The sequence below is a fragment of the Armigeres subalbatus genome, chromosome 2 (assembly GCF_024139115.2).
Source record: "Armigeres subalbatus isolate Guangzhou_Male chromosome 2, GZ_Asu_2, whole genome shotgun sequence".
NCBI classification, from domain to species: Eukaryota; Metazoa; Arthropoda; class Insecta; order Diptera; family Culicidae; genus Armigeres; species Armigeres subalbatus.
This window is the reverse complement of record NC_085140.1, coordinates 5,246,978-5,264,133: the sequence shown is the minus strand read 5'-3', so window position 1 is coordinate 5,264,133 and position 17,156 is coordinate 5,246,978. Positions and strand designations below refer to the sequence as shown.

At 39.8% G+C, this 17,156-nt stretch overlaps 1 protein-coding gene across 1 annotated transcript; it reads left to right on the top strand.

Moving 5' to 3' along the window:
* The first annotated feature begins 729 nt into the window (after positions 1-729).
* LOC134213952 (general odorant-binding protein 67) lies at positions 730-16,591 on the top strand. The gene is made up of 3 exons (XM_062693405.1): positions 730-918; positions 15,905-16,027; positions 16,095-16,591. Exons 1-3 carry the CDS (start codon positions 814-816, stop codon positions 16,449-16,451), a joined length of 585 nt encoding a protein of 194 aa, XP_062549389.1. The 5' UTR covers positions 730-813; the 3' UTR covers positions 16,452-16,591.
* Positions 16,592-17,156: the final 565 nt, after the last annotated feature.

Sequence of the window (17,156 nt, the reverse complement as noted above, 5' to 3'; positions counted from 1 at the left end):
TCAAATTTTATTTTAAATTAATGGACTTTTGAACTTATGTGTTAGTCAAATTAGTCAAATGGCATCCACATAACATTTTACAATCAGTTCAAAGTTTTCAATATCAATAAAGGGACCTTGAAATTTTGTTTTGTATTAAAATTTCATCGTAATTTACAACAAACCATGCCCCTTGAACTCAGCATAGGAACGGCCTATCAGGTATCACTGCTATTTCATAGCGCAAACATTAAGCATCAATCAAAAATAAACGGTTCTGAGATAATGAATCTGACTAGAAGTCGACGACAGATTATGGATTGCGTGACCAAATTCAATGAAGCCATGCGGCAATCTAAATCAATTCAATCGCGCCACTGCAAAGCGATCGCAATCATTTGCAATATTTGAATATCACTCGCACAATGACCGTCTCGTTACTTAATTATGCTTTAAAGTAGTTCCAGAAGCACGGTCTACTGAAACATTGAATTCGGCTTCACGCGATTTCGAATGATTTGACAACTTCTAACAATGCTACTACTCTCCCAGACGACAGGGCAGTGTTTCATCTGCAGATCGTGCATTACCTGGGTGGAAAAACACTCGATTTCATTTATTATTAGGTATCATCGCGAACAATAATAGCCACCCACTCATTTTCATTAACTAACTGATGCAGTGCAGTTTACATGCAACCCGATGATTATTAGCAGGAAAAATGCTAATAAATATGGGTTCGCCCCGTGCGGAAGAGTTCAGTGCATATTTTTTTAAGGTCGCGTGTGGAAGCTGTGTTCAATTTTGCTGAATTCGTTTCATCCCATAAGCACGATGAGGTTTGTTGTTTCGGTTGTAATCATAGCCGTCACCACGTTACAACTGGTCACGGTCCATGCTGCCGAAAATCCATGTACGAATGGACCACCCGTACAAAAGGTATGTTTAAGGGGACTTTTTCTATGGAATTCTGACAATTTCGGTATGTCATTTGCTTTGTGTGCTCTGCGAATCTCATGATAATGAGAATTTATTTGCCAGAAAAATGAGTTACATCGTAAAGGGGATTCTATTGAGAATTTAAAAAAATAACGAGATTTAGAAAGATAACGAATTTATCAAGATCCACGTTTTACTCGAGATTCGAATAACTTCGAAAACAATTTCTTTAGAAGTGCATCTTGAGTTTCGGTAATAACAGGAGGCTGGTGAATTCTTAAACGAAATTGTAACATTCTTATAAAGACATTGCATTATATAAAAAGCATGCAGAAGTTCTTTTTATAATTATTTTTTTAAAAGTCTTGAAATCCAGCTTTACTAAAATTGTATACAGATTTTTCAAGTACTAATATCACGCTAATCATATCCGCTGCTAATGTATATATACAGACCCCATTCGACCCCATGGCAACATTCGATTTCGGCAACTTTCTATTGTTGCAACATTCGATTTTGGCAACAAAACCATTCGATTTTAGAAACACAGTTTTTGTTATTTTTGACATTGCTTGTAAGCCGCGTAAAACTCATTCCATTTATTAAGCTTACATCTAAACAGATTACACTGAATCAATAATTTAACGCTACAATACATAAATCGAGGCCGCATCTCTCCATCCTCGAATGCGCCCCACGCTCGCCAAGTCGTTCTGCACCTGGACAGTCTACTTTGCTTGCTGCACTCCATGCTTTCTTGTACCAGCTGGGTCTGAAGCGAACACCATCTTTGCAGGATTGCTGTCCAGCATTCTTCCAACATGCTATGCCCATCGTATCCTTCCTGCGTTAGCTACCTTCTAGATACTGAGTTCGCCGTAGAGCTGAGCGAGCTCATGGTGCACACCGCCAAAGATGGTCCTAAGCACCCGTCTCTTGAATACTACGAGTGCTTGCAAGCTCTTCTCGAGCATTGTCCAAGTTTCATGTCCGTAGAGAATTACCGCTCTTATCAGCTTTTTGTATATGACACATTTGGTGTGGAAGTGATAAGTGAATCTTTTTTGACAGCAGTTTCTTCTGAAGCCCGTAGTAGGCCTGACTTCCACAGATGATGCGCCTTCGTATTTCACGACTAGCATTATTATCAACCGTTAGCAAGGATCCAAGGTAGACGAATTCCTCGACCACCTCGAAGGTATCCCCGTCTATCGTAACACTGCTTCCCAGGCGGGCCCTGTCACGCTTGGTTCCGCCTACAAGCATGTGCTTTGTCTTTGACGCATTCACCACCAGCCCAACTTTTGTTGCTTCACGTTTCAGGCGAGTGTACAGCTCTGCCACCTTTGCAAATGTTCGGCCGACAATGTCCATGTCATCCGCGAAACAAATAAATTGACTTCACCCGAAATCTTCACACAGTTTTGCACACCATCCACTGTTGCTTTGATCAGTCTGGTAAGCTTCCCCGGGAAGCTGTTCTCATCCATAATTTCCCAAAGCTGTTCCATAGCACATACCCGACGTTGTTCTCCGCTGCGTCGTTAATGGCTGCGTTGACTGTATTCCAGCAGTCCTCAAGAGGGGCCCCATCGAGCTCATCCTCTTCCGGCAACGCTGCCTCGAGATGCTGCGCGTATGCAGTGGCGACATCAGGTTGCTTCAGTCGCTCTAGGTCGTACCGCGGTGGTCGTCGGTACCGAACATTGTTCATGGCGGATAGTTTTGGGCGCAATTTAACCATCACCGGATAGTGGTTAGAGTCGATGTTAGCGCCACGATATGTCCTGACGGCGATAATATCGGAGAAGTGCCGTCTATCAATCAGAACGTGGTGAGGCCTTAAGATGTTCTTGGTGTTTAAAGAAGTCTTGAAAAAGTATTAAAGGTCTAGCAACTAAACAACTGGTATTTCAAGTGAATTAACAATGGCCTTGTAAATATATGAATAAATAATAAGCTAATCTTTTCTGTTTTTAAGCATTCTGAGTCAACCAAAAATCTATCATCTCGTTTCGAAAGCAAACCCTGGAGTAAGGCATTAGGGTCTACATGCGTAAGCAGAGTTTGTTTTAAATTTAGTATTTGTCCCTTGTGATGGATAGAAACGAATGCGTTCATGGCATACGCTAATGGTTATCCGAGAAATGTCTGGAATAAGACCTTTAGGTCAACACGAGTAACTAAATCTCTATAAGCCTATGTTAAATGTGGTATATGCGCTTTGCGATATTGACGGGATTTTGTCACTCCCCGATTTTATCTACCCCTCTATGTTTACACGTTCTCGGCTTGAAGTTATCTCGTACCAATTAACTCACATTTTTCTCGTACCAATTAACTCACATACTTTTAATGATATGGAAATGCTAATATCATCTTCCAAACTTAGACGTACATGTTCATGATAGAATTAGAGGCGAAAGTATAGAATTGATAGTTCCGTTAGGATACGGCAGGCATGAAGAATGTTTTTATAGTCGATTTGAAAGCGAGCGGAGGGCAATATTTGTGATGGCACATATCACACGACCTTCCTTCTGCCAAGCTCCCGTATGAAGGGGGAGGGAATTTTTAATGCAAATATTTACTGAGATGAGGTTACACAACTTGATATTGGTTCAATTACTGGCTCCATTACGGAGGTTGATCGTTAAACCTTATTGGCTCTATGGAGTTTGTAGACTACCTATAAACCCATGATAAAAGGTAATACCACTTCGCATGCAAGCAAAAATTCTGTTCCTGTAACATCCGATGTACTTAGATCATCTAAAAAACAATCTCTGAAACTAATCCAAATTTACCTCACATAAATGCTTGAAACTGTTTTTACGCTCCTATAGAGTGTAAAAAGAGGAAGCGCTATTTCAAATATGAAGCGTAAACAGAGGGAGTGCTATATGGAATTTTGAGCGTAAAAAGAGGGGCGTTAAAACAGGGAGCGTAAAAGAGAGGTTTATACCGTAAATATTTACAGTGCACCCATTTACATCCCCCCAGTGTAGAGAGATCCCCCAGTGCCAGACACTTTACTTAATATTCCATAAATCAAGCTCTATCTGGAATAAGGGTGAATGTTGCAAGAGAGGCTTCTCTTCGTCGATTCCCCCTCTTCTAAATAAAAGTGACAAGAAGCTGATTTCTTTGTGGTTCATCACCTCAGAACGATACACTCTAACTTTCACCTACTCAGTAACTGAGTATTGCCCTCTCTTTTCTTCCCATGGAAATTTTACTCAATTTCCGTCAAAAGCGGGACTACTCATAGTTTTGAGTTTTCGTGGGAATAAAAGAGAGTGCAATACAACTTTACTCAGTCACTGAGTAGGCGAAAGTTAGCGTGTAGAAAACAATGCGAACTTGCATTCTGAGGTGGTAAACTGCAAAGAAATCCTATGCTTGTCACTTTTATTCAGAAGAGGGGAAGTCGACGAAGAGAATTCTCTCTTGCGACATTCGCCCTTTTATCAGATAGAGCTTGAAATTTCGGGTTCTGCTACAGGTAACCTGTATACATAAAATATCTTTTGATCATGTTTTCCGATGATATTGTAATAAAGACTGTTGGTGATGAATATCACGATTTTCAAAAGTGTCTCCTAATATCGAGCACTTTTGCGGCATTTTAAAATAAGGCCGTGTTTCTAATCGCTTTAGATAACAAAACGTAGTGGAAGTAAATGGAGAGTACTAAACTATTCTTAGACGGTTGAACACATTCCACTAAAAAGAGCTAAAAATATTTTTTCTGATCATCTTTCTGCTTCATTACGCAACATCAAAGTGCCAATCTTTCAGCAATATGAAAGCACAGATAAACAGACGTCTCACTCAACACTTGTTCCATCGTTCACCTTATTAACGATTGATTTAATATGTTTGTAAGTGATCAATCGGCCTCCGATGGCGCCTACTTAGATTTTACTTGTGTTTGACATTTGCGCGCCATCTGGCTGTCGTTTGGCCACACATAGTGATTCTAGCATTGGGTGACAATGTTTTCGTGATGTGATGATTTTGATTGCTTGATTGCATTTTGTTCTAAGTGAGAAGTCTGTTTCTCTGTGATGAAAGAATTGAAAAAGAGCGAATTTAACAAAGTTTGAATGTGTAAAAATGACAGTTTGCAAAATCTTTCTGTTCGTCTCTAGGCGACAACTGTCCATAAACCAAAATTAGTTTCCCACTAAACATATATTAGGGTGCCAATAGAATGTATGGGAAAAAATTGACCATCGAATTTCAAAAACGGGTAGGGCTCAAAAGTTTTATTTCCTCGAAAAAAATCCCTATGCAAAATTTCAGCTCAATCGGACTTCGTTAAGTGTTTGTAAATTTTTTTTTATGACCAATCTCTTAGAAATGCATGAAACGTCAAGATCTGGTGTAACCTCGAAAAAAATGGCTTTTGGGATTGTCGAAACGTTTCATGCATTTCTGAAACATTTGGCATCAAAACACGAGACGTTTCATGAATTTCAAGTCCCAAAAATTATCCAAGTCTCTGAAAAAAAATTTTTCAAAATATTTTTTATCGAGGTAACGCCAGATCTCGATGTTTCATGCATTTCTAAGACATTTAGACAAATCGACAAATCTAAGACAAATCGATTTCGATTTTTTCCTGTACCGACCCACCCCACGCCCACCGCTTGGAAAATTTTCGTGTTTGAAAAAATATAGTCAAACTTTGACTATTTTTTCAAACACTTAACGAAGTCCAATTAGCTGAAATTTAGCATGGGGGAATTTTTCGAGGAGATGAAACTTTTGAGCCCTACCCGTTTTTGAAATTCGAAAAATCGATTTTCATTGGCACCCTAATATACAATATACAAGTACATACAATGTATATAAAATTCCACAAATAATTATGGTCATTTAAAATATGACTGAAACATACTATCTTCTGTAAATGTGAAGTACATTTATTTGCTATGATAAATTTTTAGTTATTAAAATCATTTCAATTTCCTTTGACAGTTAAGATTTTTCCTGGTTGAAATGAACCACGTAGGAAATACAATGTTTTTAACTTAAACTAAACCTAGCCTAATTTATATAAGGGTACAAGTAGCTAATCGTTGCAATAGAAGATTGCAACGATTTTTGTCTAATAGTGAAAATTATTTTAATGGACATTTTTTTTACAATGTCTCAATATTACAAATTAAGTTCATAGTTATTATACCAGGGAGGCAACTTCAGAATAATTTTCAAAGTTTTATTTTGATCCTCTGAAGTGCCTTCTTTCTGGCATTGCAGCAACTAGTCCATATTGGCACAGCATTCAACATGGCTGGTCTAAAAACTTGTTTGTTAATCAAAAGTTTCTTCTTAAGACAATGTTTTGATTACCTGTTTATAAGTGGATATAGACACTTAATATATTTGTTACATTTGGCTTGAAGGCCTTCAATGTGATTTTTAAAAGTTAATATTTGGTTTCGCTTAACCAATTAATTGGAACCCCATTCATAGTGACAATGGGCAGCAGGGACTATGTCCAAGGGCTTGACGATCCCTCCCCAGGCCATTTGCGAGTTATAAAAAGCTGCATGTATCCGCAAGTAGGCCCCACCAAAGCGACCGTGTGCCGCTCAAAGCGCACAAGCCCAAGCCCTGATGTTAAATGGGATGCTAAACAGCCCTGACACGACGGCCCTCCAACGAGACAGGAGGTTTGCGCAGGCCCAATAAGCCGCCTGGAAAACCAATCATTACGAACAATATAAGAGATAATACGACTCAATATAATCGGCAAAGACCTAGGCGGATTGGAAGCTTGGAACATGGAACTGCAAGTCGCTAGGTTTCGCAGGTTGCGACAGGATGATCTACGATGAATTACATCCCCGCAACCTCGACGTCGTGGCGCTGCAGGAGATTTGCTGGACAGAACAGAAAGTCTGAAAGAGCGGGCATCGAGCGGCTACCTTCTGAGCGATTCCAAGCAACAGCATCAAAATTTAAGAAAATTTTTAATTCATGATTTTCTATTGAGTTGAAACTTTGCACAGTTTTTCAATTTCATCTAAATCGTCATTTTTCGATATCAAATCTTCATATTGAGTCACGACTAACTTTTCAAAAGGGTGTATGTGAAAATGGTTCAACAATATTTAAAAAGCTGCACAGCAAAAACGAAATGTTCGATTGTTATGATTTTTTCAGCAAAGTTAGACAACTAAATGGATTTTCTTAAGAAAATGTACACAGTAAAAATTTTTTTTTGGCTTTTTACAATATCCCTTTTGTCACAAAAACTCATATATCTCAAAACCCTATCTTTTTTCGAACGTAATTTTTTAGGGAAAGCGGTCCATTATATTAGCTATCTACCATAAAAATTTGGTGATGGTAAACTAATAAACAAAAAGTTATGACATTTCAAACATTTCACAATTTTCACATATAGTAAACAAAAAAATTTCCGTGTATTTTTTGTTTCAAGAATCGCATTTGATGCTGATTTTATTGTTAAGGGCCTTGCGTGAGTTAAACAAGTTGTTTGTATGATATTCCATATTTATGTATTCATCGATATTATGTATATTATATGTATAAATATTATATGTATAAATAAATAAAAATGAATTAATATTATCCTAAGTATTAAATTAAATGTGGCAGTTACACAATGTTGTTATAGAAACTCGAAGAGTTTTGGGTTTGAATTTTGGTATGGGTTATGATATCATGAAAACAGTTTATTAATACTTATTTTTATTTATTTTTATTCAATTTTTTAAAATATCGAACACTTTTGAATTATTATCAGCACAGTTTGAGTATAGTTTTGCTTTAATTTTATTTTCCGACAATGGAATGAAACAGTGAAATTTTTGGGTTCCTTGGATCGTTTTCGCGTTATTAAATTGCTCGCTGAGCTCTGAAGCCTTTATTTCGTACTCTTCAGTAGTAGTAAAACAAAATGATAATTTGGTTAAATCTTTTCTTTTCTACGATTTGCTCAATCAAAAGTTCTTTCGCAGTTTTAATTGGATGCTCACGTTCTTTGGCTAAACTTGCTCTTGTGGCCATGCGCTTTATTGTTCCTCCAATAGCATCACAAGGACCTTTGCCATGTGATGTAGCAAAAATGCCATTCTGCATCAATTCCGTACATTGATTTAAATTGACATAGGCTCGAAAAATTCTTACGATTTTTGTACTGCGACGCTGCTCCATCAGACATGAAATATATCTTTTGACTTCTTTATGCTTATCAACGCGTAAAAGTTAATCATTTTTTCAATGAACAAGTTTACGGATACTGAATCGTGTCTTAAATCTTCGGAAATTATAATAAAACTTAAGTGTTCAATTTGCGTACTTCCATTAAAATAAATAACGAATGGATGAATTGTAGCTTGTTGTACGTTCCAGTGATGGGACTGCACTTCATCTTGCAATACAAAGCTGTAATTTTCAGAAAATCACAAATGACTAAAATTCACCATTTTGTAATGTATTTTTCGTATTTTTAAAAAGCTGGATTGTTCTGTTTTAATGAAATCGTGAGGGATTAAACTTTCTAATTTCAAGCAAAAATATGACACAAACTCATCTACAGGTTTTACAATAGTTTCTATGTCACAACTATCCGTGGTCACCCATTGCTCAAATGATAACTGATCAATATATTTTTCTTCAAACTCAGCGAATAAAGTATTTTCCAATGATGAAGAATCTGGACAATCCGAACAAGATCGTAGATAGCAATTTGATGTTGTTTTTTTTACACAAAAGACTACCAGTTAACATTTTAATATCCTTTGTTAAATTGATTCTTTTCAAACTATGTAAAATAAGATTAATATTCTCATGGGTTGTGCACACACACACATTATGTGTTCCTGAATTGGAAAGAAGCTTACATTGCCTTGGCCGAAGGCTTGCAAATGAGGAAAAACCTATTTTAATATTATCGTGAATTTCCTTGAAGCGTGTGTACGCTTCTTTCAAAGTCGTCATCATTAATCGTTTTTGGATTGCTTGACGCTTTCCATCTTTTTACTGATACATAATCTTTTTGACCAGGCATAGCTCGACTTACTTCATCATCTTCAAAATATTGAACTACTATTTCTTTTGTCTCATCTGTTAATGCAGTACTAGACCTAGTATTTTTGGTTGAAAGACAGTTATTCTTCAATTGTTTTGCCTCTTTTACTGTATTTCTATTGGTTTTGAACTCATCAATGGCATCCTGAATAGACCACGAACTTGGCAGCATCGACAAAATCAATAATTTTTCTTTCCTTGTCGTGGCTGCATTCGAGAACCTTTCCTTCATATTTATAATTACCTCATCGTAGTCTGTATTTTCCACATCATCAGGTCCTAATTTGAAGAGGTTTCTTCGTACAGCTTCGTTTATTTCACGGTATTTTTCTCCGGGTAATAAACGTAGTCCATCTTACTCCATTTAATCAGAGTCACTTTTATCCCAGCTATGTCCTCGTTAAAGCGTTCGATGTTGACCTTTTGGATACACTCATCTTCCGATTGATTTGTTGAAACAGATTTCGCTGATGGTACGGTGGCAAGGCTCTCAGCACTTAATACTTCTGGTAATTCCTCAGTTGTTGTCGATACATCTGGCAATTCCTCAGTTGCTGTCGTTTTCGAATTTCCTGCGCTCTGCTCAACCGATGATATACAGATTGCTCTTTTGTCAACGTTTAGACGGCAGGACGATGCAAATGCGTAAATTTGTATTCAATGTGGACATTGGAGCATAACCAGTCGCTTTCAGTTTATCTATGGTGCTTTCGGTGAGATTTCGTAACTCTTTTGAACACTTTTTCCATCAAACGGCCTACAACAGTTGAGAAAGCGGCTACTCATGTTGTTCGTAATATTTCAATAAACAAAATCACTTTTAAGTTTTTACTGTCTAGTTTGGTGTCATTTGCTTGACTGAAGAAAAAAATTACTATAAGATCTTTAACAACCTTAGTAGTAGTAATTTTTTTGCTTTTTCGTGAGCATTGTCATGGTATGAACCTATCATGCATTTGTTGTTGTTGAAGATACCCGTTTCCTCCCGATCATAAAGTCTATTCTCTAAGAGGTATATTTTTTGCAGGTAAACTATAGACGTACACGTGTATATAAATCTTTGATTTTGCAGCTTTTGTCTTAAAAATAACATTTCTGATATGTTTCTATCAACGTTATTATCAACAGGTTTCAACACTATTAAAAGAATTTTTCGCCAGTCACGTGCAATGAAAATTGTGACACTATCAATACTTTTGATCACAACACTGGATCGTGTCTAAGTTTCTTATAGATGCTATGAATAATTAAATCAAAATATCATGAAAACAACTTGTTTAAATCACGTCCCTTAACAATAAAATCTGCAACAAACTGCAATTCTCGAAATAACTTACACAGAAAAAATTTTTTTTTTACTAAATGTGAAAAATGTGAAATGTTTGAAATGTCATAACTTTTTTGTTTATTAGTTTACCATCTCCAAATTTTTATGGTAGATAGCTAATATAATGGACCGTTTTCCCTAAAAAAATTACGTTTGAAAAATGATAGGGTTTTGAGATATTTGAGTTTTTGTGACAAATGATATTTTTAAAGACACAAAAAAATTTTTTTTTACTGTGCACATTTTCTTAAGAATCACCATTTAGTTGTCTAACTTTGCTGAAAAAATCATAACAATCGAACATTCCGTTTTTGCTGTGCAGCTTTTTAAATATTTTTGAACCATTTTCACATACACCCTTTTGAAAAGTTAGTCGTGACTCAATATGAAGATTTGATATCGAAAAATGACGATTTAGATGAAATTGAAAAACTGTGCAGAGTTTCAAATATTTTCGAAATGGTCGCTCAGGATCGACTGACATGCCCCCGTGGAATGCCTCTTCTACCAAAGCTGTGGCACCACCAACGAGCTGGGAACCGGCTTCATAGTGCTGGGTAAGATGCGCCATCGTGTGATTGGGTGGCAGCCAATCAACGCAAGGATGTGCAAGCTGAGTATTAAAGGTCGTTTCTTCAACTATAGCATCATCAACGTGCACTGCCCACACGAAGAGAGACCCGACGACGAGAAAGAAGCGTTCTACGTACAGCTGGAGTAGACATACGATGGATGCCCACTGCGGGACGTCAAAATCGTCATCAGTGACATGAACGCACAAGTAGGAAGGGAGGGAGTGTATAGACCGGTCATCGGACAGGATAGTCTGCACACCGTATTGAATGACAACGGCCAACGATGCATAAACTTCGCAGCCTCCGGCGGAATGGTAGTCCGAAGCACCTTCTTTCCCCGCAAAAATATCCACAAGGCCACATGGAGATCACCTAACCAAGAAACGGAAAACCAAATCGACCACGTTCTAATCGACGGTAAATCTCCAACATCACGAACGTCTACACTTACCGCAGTGCGAATTTTGAATCCGACCACTACCTCGTTGCAGTATGCCTGCGCTTAAAACTCTCGACGGTGTACAACACGCGTTGAAGTCAGACGTCGCGGCTTAACATTGGGCGGCTACAAGACGGTAGACTAGCCCTAGAATACGCGCAGCAGCTGAAAGTGGCACTCCCAACGAAGGAGCAGCTAGGCGCAGCGTCTCTTGAAGATGGCTGGAGAGATATTCGATCCGCCATTGGTAGCACCGCAACCGCTGCACTTGGCACGGTGCCCCCGGATCAGAGAAACGACTGGTATGACGGCGAATGTGAGCAGTTAGTAGAAGAGAAGAATGCAGCATGGGCGAGATTGCAGCAACACCGCACGAGGGCGAACGAGGCACGATGTAAACGGACACGAAAGATACAAAACTCGATTTTTCGGAGGAAAAAGCGCCAGCAGGAAGATCGAGACCGTGAAGAGACGGAGCAACTGTACCGCGCTAATAACACACGAAAGTTCTATGAGAAGTTAAACCGTTCACGTAAGGGCCACGTGCCACAGCCTGATATACGTAAGAACATAAACGGGAACCTTCTTACGAACGAACGTGAGGTGATCCAAAGGTGGCGGCAGCACTACGATGAACACCTGAATGGCGATGTGGCAGACGAAGATGGCGGTATGGTGATGGACCTGGGAGAACGCACCCAGGACATAATTCTACCAGCTCCGGATTTCCAGGAAATCCAGGAGGAGATTGGCCGGCTGAAAAACAACAAAGGGGTTGACCAACTACCAGAAGAGTGATTTAAATACGGTGGTGATGCAGTGGCTAGAGCGCTGCACTGGGTCATTACCAAGATTTGGGAGGAGGAAGTTTTGCCGCAGGAGTGGATGGAAGGTGCCGTGTGTCCCATCTACAAAAAGGGCGATAAACTGGATTGTAGCAACTACCGCGCAATCACATTGCTGAACGCCGCCTACAAGGTACTCTCCCAAATTTTATGCCGTCGACTAGCACCAGAGCACTAGCAAGAGAGCTCGTGGGGCAGTACCAGGCGGGTTTTATGGGCGAACGCTCCACCACAGACCAGGTGTTCGCCATTCGACAAGTACTGCAGTAATGTCGCGAATACAACATGCCCACACATCATCTGTTCATCGACTTCAAAGCCGCATATGATACAATCGATCGAGACCAGCTATGGCAGCTAATGCACGAACACGGATTTCCGGATAAACTGACACGGTTGAAGGGGTAATACGAAGAGCAGGGATTAACACGAGTGATACAATTTTCAATAAGTCCGTCCAGCTATTTGGCTTCGCCGACGACATAGATATTATGGCACGTCACTTTGAGAAGATGGACATCAGACTGAAGAGGGAAGCCAAGCGGATCGGACTAGTAATTAACATGTCGAAGACAAAGTAAATGATAGGAAGAGGTTCAAGAGACGACAATGTGAGCCACCCACCGCGAGTTTGCATCGGTGGTGACGAAATCGAAGTGGTAGAAGAATTTGTGTACTTGGGCTCACTGGTGACTGCCGAAATGATACCAGCAGAGAAATTCGGAGACGCATAGTGGCTGGAAATTGTACGTACTTTGGACTCCGCAAGACGCTCCGATCGAATAGAGTTCTCCGCCGTACCAAACTGGCAATCTACAAAACGCTCATTAGACCGGTAGTCCTCTACAGACACGAGACCTGGACGATGATCGTAAAGGACCAACGCGCACTTGGAGTTTTCGAAAGGAAAGTGCTGCGTACCATCTATGGTGGGGTGTAGATGGCGGACGGTACGTGGAGGAGGCGAATGAACCACGAGTTGTATCAGCTGCTGGGAGAACCATCCATCGTTCACACCGCGAAAATCGGAAGACTGCGGTGGGCCGGGCACGTAGCCAGAATGTCGGACAATAACCCGGGAAAATGGTTCTCGACAACGATCCGACGGGCACAAGAAGGCGGGGTGTGCAGTGGGCAAGGTGGATCGATCAGGTGGATGATGACTTGCGGACCCTCCGTAGACTGCGTGGTTGGTGACGTGTAGCCATGGACTGAGCCGAATGGAGAAGACTTTTATATACCGCACAGGCCACTTGGGCCTTAGTCTGAATAAATAATAACTTGGGCTTTACATTTTGCAACAACAATTTCGATGCTTTGCTGAACAAATGGTCATTTTTTATTGTGGTCATATTTAATTCATAATCAAAATTAAGAAATATGTAGTAAATATGTAAATGAAATAAAAATTCACTAAGTTGGAATTATTTTTAAAAATTTACTGGGGGGGGGGGGCACACATAGGTCTGGAGGGGACCAGGCCCTCCCCCCCTTTATTTTTCTAATGATCGTCGTCCGACGGAAGCAGCGGGCGTTGCTGGACGATGGTGGGCAGGCGTCTTCCCTCGTAGGCGCGATCGGCCGACCGTGGCTTAGCCACCTTGGACGGCCGAGAGGGGAATTTCTCCTTGAAGGTTAGGGCCTACTGCCCGAGGAATCGTCCGACGACAGAGTCCTCTACGTTTTAGACGCGGAAGCCCGACGGCAATCCGAAAAAGAGGTTGGAAAAGACAAAAGAGGTCCTATTGGACACGAGAATTAAGTTAAACGTCTCACAGTGCAGGGATAGGAGTTACCTGAACACTTTTTCCCAATTCTCCAGAATAGGGGGGGGTCACTCTTTTTATTACACTGCACTAATTAAAAATTCACGTCTTCAGCACACGGACGCCTGGTTGGAAAAGAGGCCGAAACGGGCAATGGCTCTCTTTTAAAACAAATTTCCTCCATAATTCTCCCGCTATTTTGCATTTCACTTCACACATCCAACATGGCATTTATCCAAGCATGATGCCATGTTGGATATTTTATAGCACTCTTATATCATTACAGCGGTACCAAACCCTAACGCTTCTGTGGTACTTCTGCTGGTATTACACAAGAAACGTGAAGGATCCGACAAAACAACATAATTACAAAGCAAAAATCTACAATTTGTAACCAAACGGTTACAAAATATTTGTTTCCTCCTAATTTCCAGGCGTGGCCGTGCATTGTACACGTCCGATGACCCGAAGACAATTGGAGTAATAAGCACCTCCGGGGCAAAACGACCTTCACAATCCAGCAGTGAACATTCTTTAATATACAATTTGTATAATTTCTAGTAGAACTGTCAAATCGTGTTGAATTCAAATGTACAATTTTTATAAACGAAACCTGCGGGCATCATTGAAACGTGTAAAGCAACATCCATAAATTTATCTGTGCTATCATTCACACCAGGACTACCATTGTTGCATGTTCAGTAGTTACGCAAAAACTACGACATAGATTAACTTCGAGTACTGATTATTGGAACGATTGATCAAGATGTGGGTTCCGTTGAGTGAAGGCTCTGAAGTATTGCTTTTAACTATGTGGATTTTCTTTTCGGCAGCGCTTGGTAGTCAGTGTGATGAAAATTTTAGTTTTCCCATACTACACATTTCACACAAACTTTCAAATCGGCTCAAGTTTTCGCTGGAGCATGGGATGGAGTCGAGTAGGCGTGATGGCGCATGATTGATTTTTTTGGACCACCCTACTTATAATCCATGTTTTAAAAAATACGCCAACAATGCTACTTCAGTTTTTATTGCACCAATACTTTCAATATTTTGTATTGGGTACTCAACCAACCTTCACCTTCAAATTATTGTTGCAAATTGTTTGCGTTTATATGCCGTAATAAGGATATGTGTTTTCCACGACAATAGATGCATGTACGTCTTCCTTCCATCGACCAACTACGGTTACTCATTGAAAAACTGAAATAAAAAAAATCAAAATTCAAGTTAATAAAGACATAAGTGAGTGATTTCATGAGCCAATTTGGAAAATCTCCACTCTGGTCGATTGCCCTTTATCATCTCAACCTGTTACGCCGCCGAGTCTGCCTTTGCTGCGATGTCCTGTTGGGTTCCAATCTAACGCTTGTTTGCAGATTTCGTTTCCGCCCCTACGTAAGGACGTAAGGCAGCCCCACTTCTACACCAGAAGTTTAGATGCTATCGGCTTCTGGTGACACGAGACGATGGAACTTGGCGTTTGAGATCCAATTGTAAGGCCACAAAACTGGTGTGTTGACAGATCTCCCTGTTTTTGCCATTTTTATCCAACGATTTGGTATTGCTGGTGATTTGGATGATGGTGAGACTCTCCGCATTGAAGTCTTTGAACTTACTCTGCACATCAAAGCTCCGCCGTGGCGAGGCACCGTCGTTAGCGAACAAATCGCACTCGCTCAGTTGATCCATAATAATAGACTGCCAGAGTAGCCCACGTTTTGTTTACAGTCAATCGCGCCCTTCGTGATGTCGTCGATTATGACGAGGAATAGTAACAGTGATATTGTATACCGCTTTAGCGACTATCCGGATGGGGTTCCTTTATTATATATTTTTTTATATTTTCATCGAAAAAATTCTAATTGTTTATGGAGAGTAAAACTTTAATTAATAACATTTGCTGCTAAATTATTATACCAGTTGCATATTTAAATATTCTTTCATTATTTTCGTATTACCAGAATCCAATGGAATGTTGCAACACACCAATGCTTCTTGATAAAGATGTTATGATGGACTGTTACCAAAAGTATGGTGAACAAACTAAGAAGCAGCTGAAAATGGAGGGTGTCCCTCGTGGCTGTGTAAGTAATTCATATCGCTCATTAGAAATAATTACAATCATCTTCTATAATTTCGTTCACAACACAGTGCATCGCTGAATGTGGCCTGAACGCCACCGGCCTTTACTCTAATGGTATGATCAAACGGGATGACATGACCAAAATGTTCATGGACTCCGTCAAAGATATGCCCGAATGGCAGATGCTCGTCCGAGACACGTTGGACGAGTGCTTCAAGATGGCCGAATCGAAGATGGACGAAATCGAAGCCGGAGCCATGCTGGAACCAAGCTTCGAAGGAGAGAAAATTTGCCATCCGATCTCCGGCACCATACTGCGCTGCATGGGCATGAACTTGTTCGCCAAGTGCCCGGCTGGGGTGTACAACGAGAGCGACGAGTGCGATCAGCTGAAGGAATACTCCAAGATGTGCCCGATTATGTAAAATGGAAAACGAGTACGAATTGGTGGTGTATGTTGGAAAATGATAAGACATTTTTAGTCAATTAAAACATTATAGTTGCTGCAAAGCCAAGTATTCTTCTGATCGATTTAAGAAAAGAAAATTTAAAAATGGCACACCTGTTCGATTTGCATAATTCTAGTGGCAGATAAAGATCAGTGTCACTGTTGGGAAACGGGACAATTTTCGGCTTTTGCTATTCGAATGGCACTATTACCATAATGTTCTGTTTCGACAATCTGCATCGTAAATTCTCGAATGAGCATAATCGGCTACGACGCATCGGTATTTGTTCACATTCCGTGATTGGGACCCTTCCTGTCGTTAATTAATGAAAAAAAAAACTATTTAATAACACGCAAAAAATGTATTGGCTTTTCCAAAAAAATTGGATAATAAATAATGAATACATCCATGGTATAACCCATTGACAAAAATCACACGATCTGTCCTTCAATAGAATCCGCGTATTAACGTAGAGAGTAGAATTATAGGTAATTTAGTTGCGGCATCGCAGTCTGGGTACGATCGTAAAAATAACCATAATCATCTGTGTAGTGTTCTGGAAAGCTTCCTACACCGCTGATGACGATGTCATTCAATTGTCATGCAATTTCCATGCCTTATTCGTATTTGAAGATACTGCAATATAAACAACCGACATGGTGCCCGTTATCATACACATCA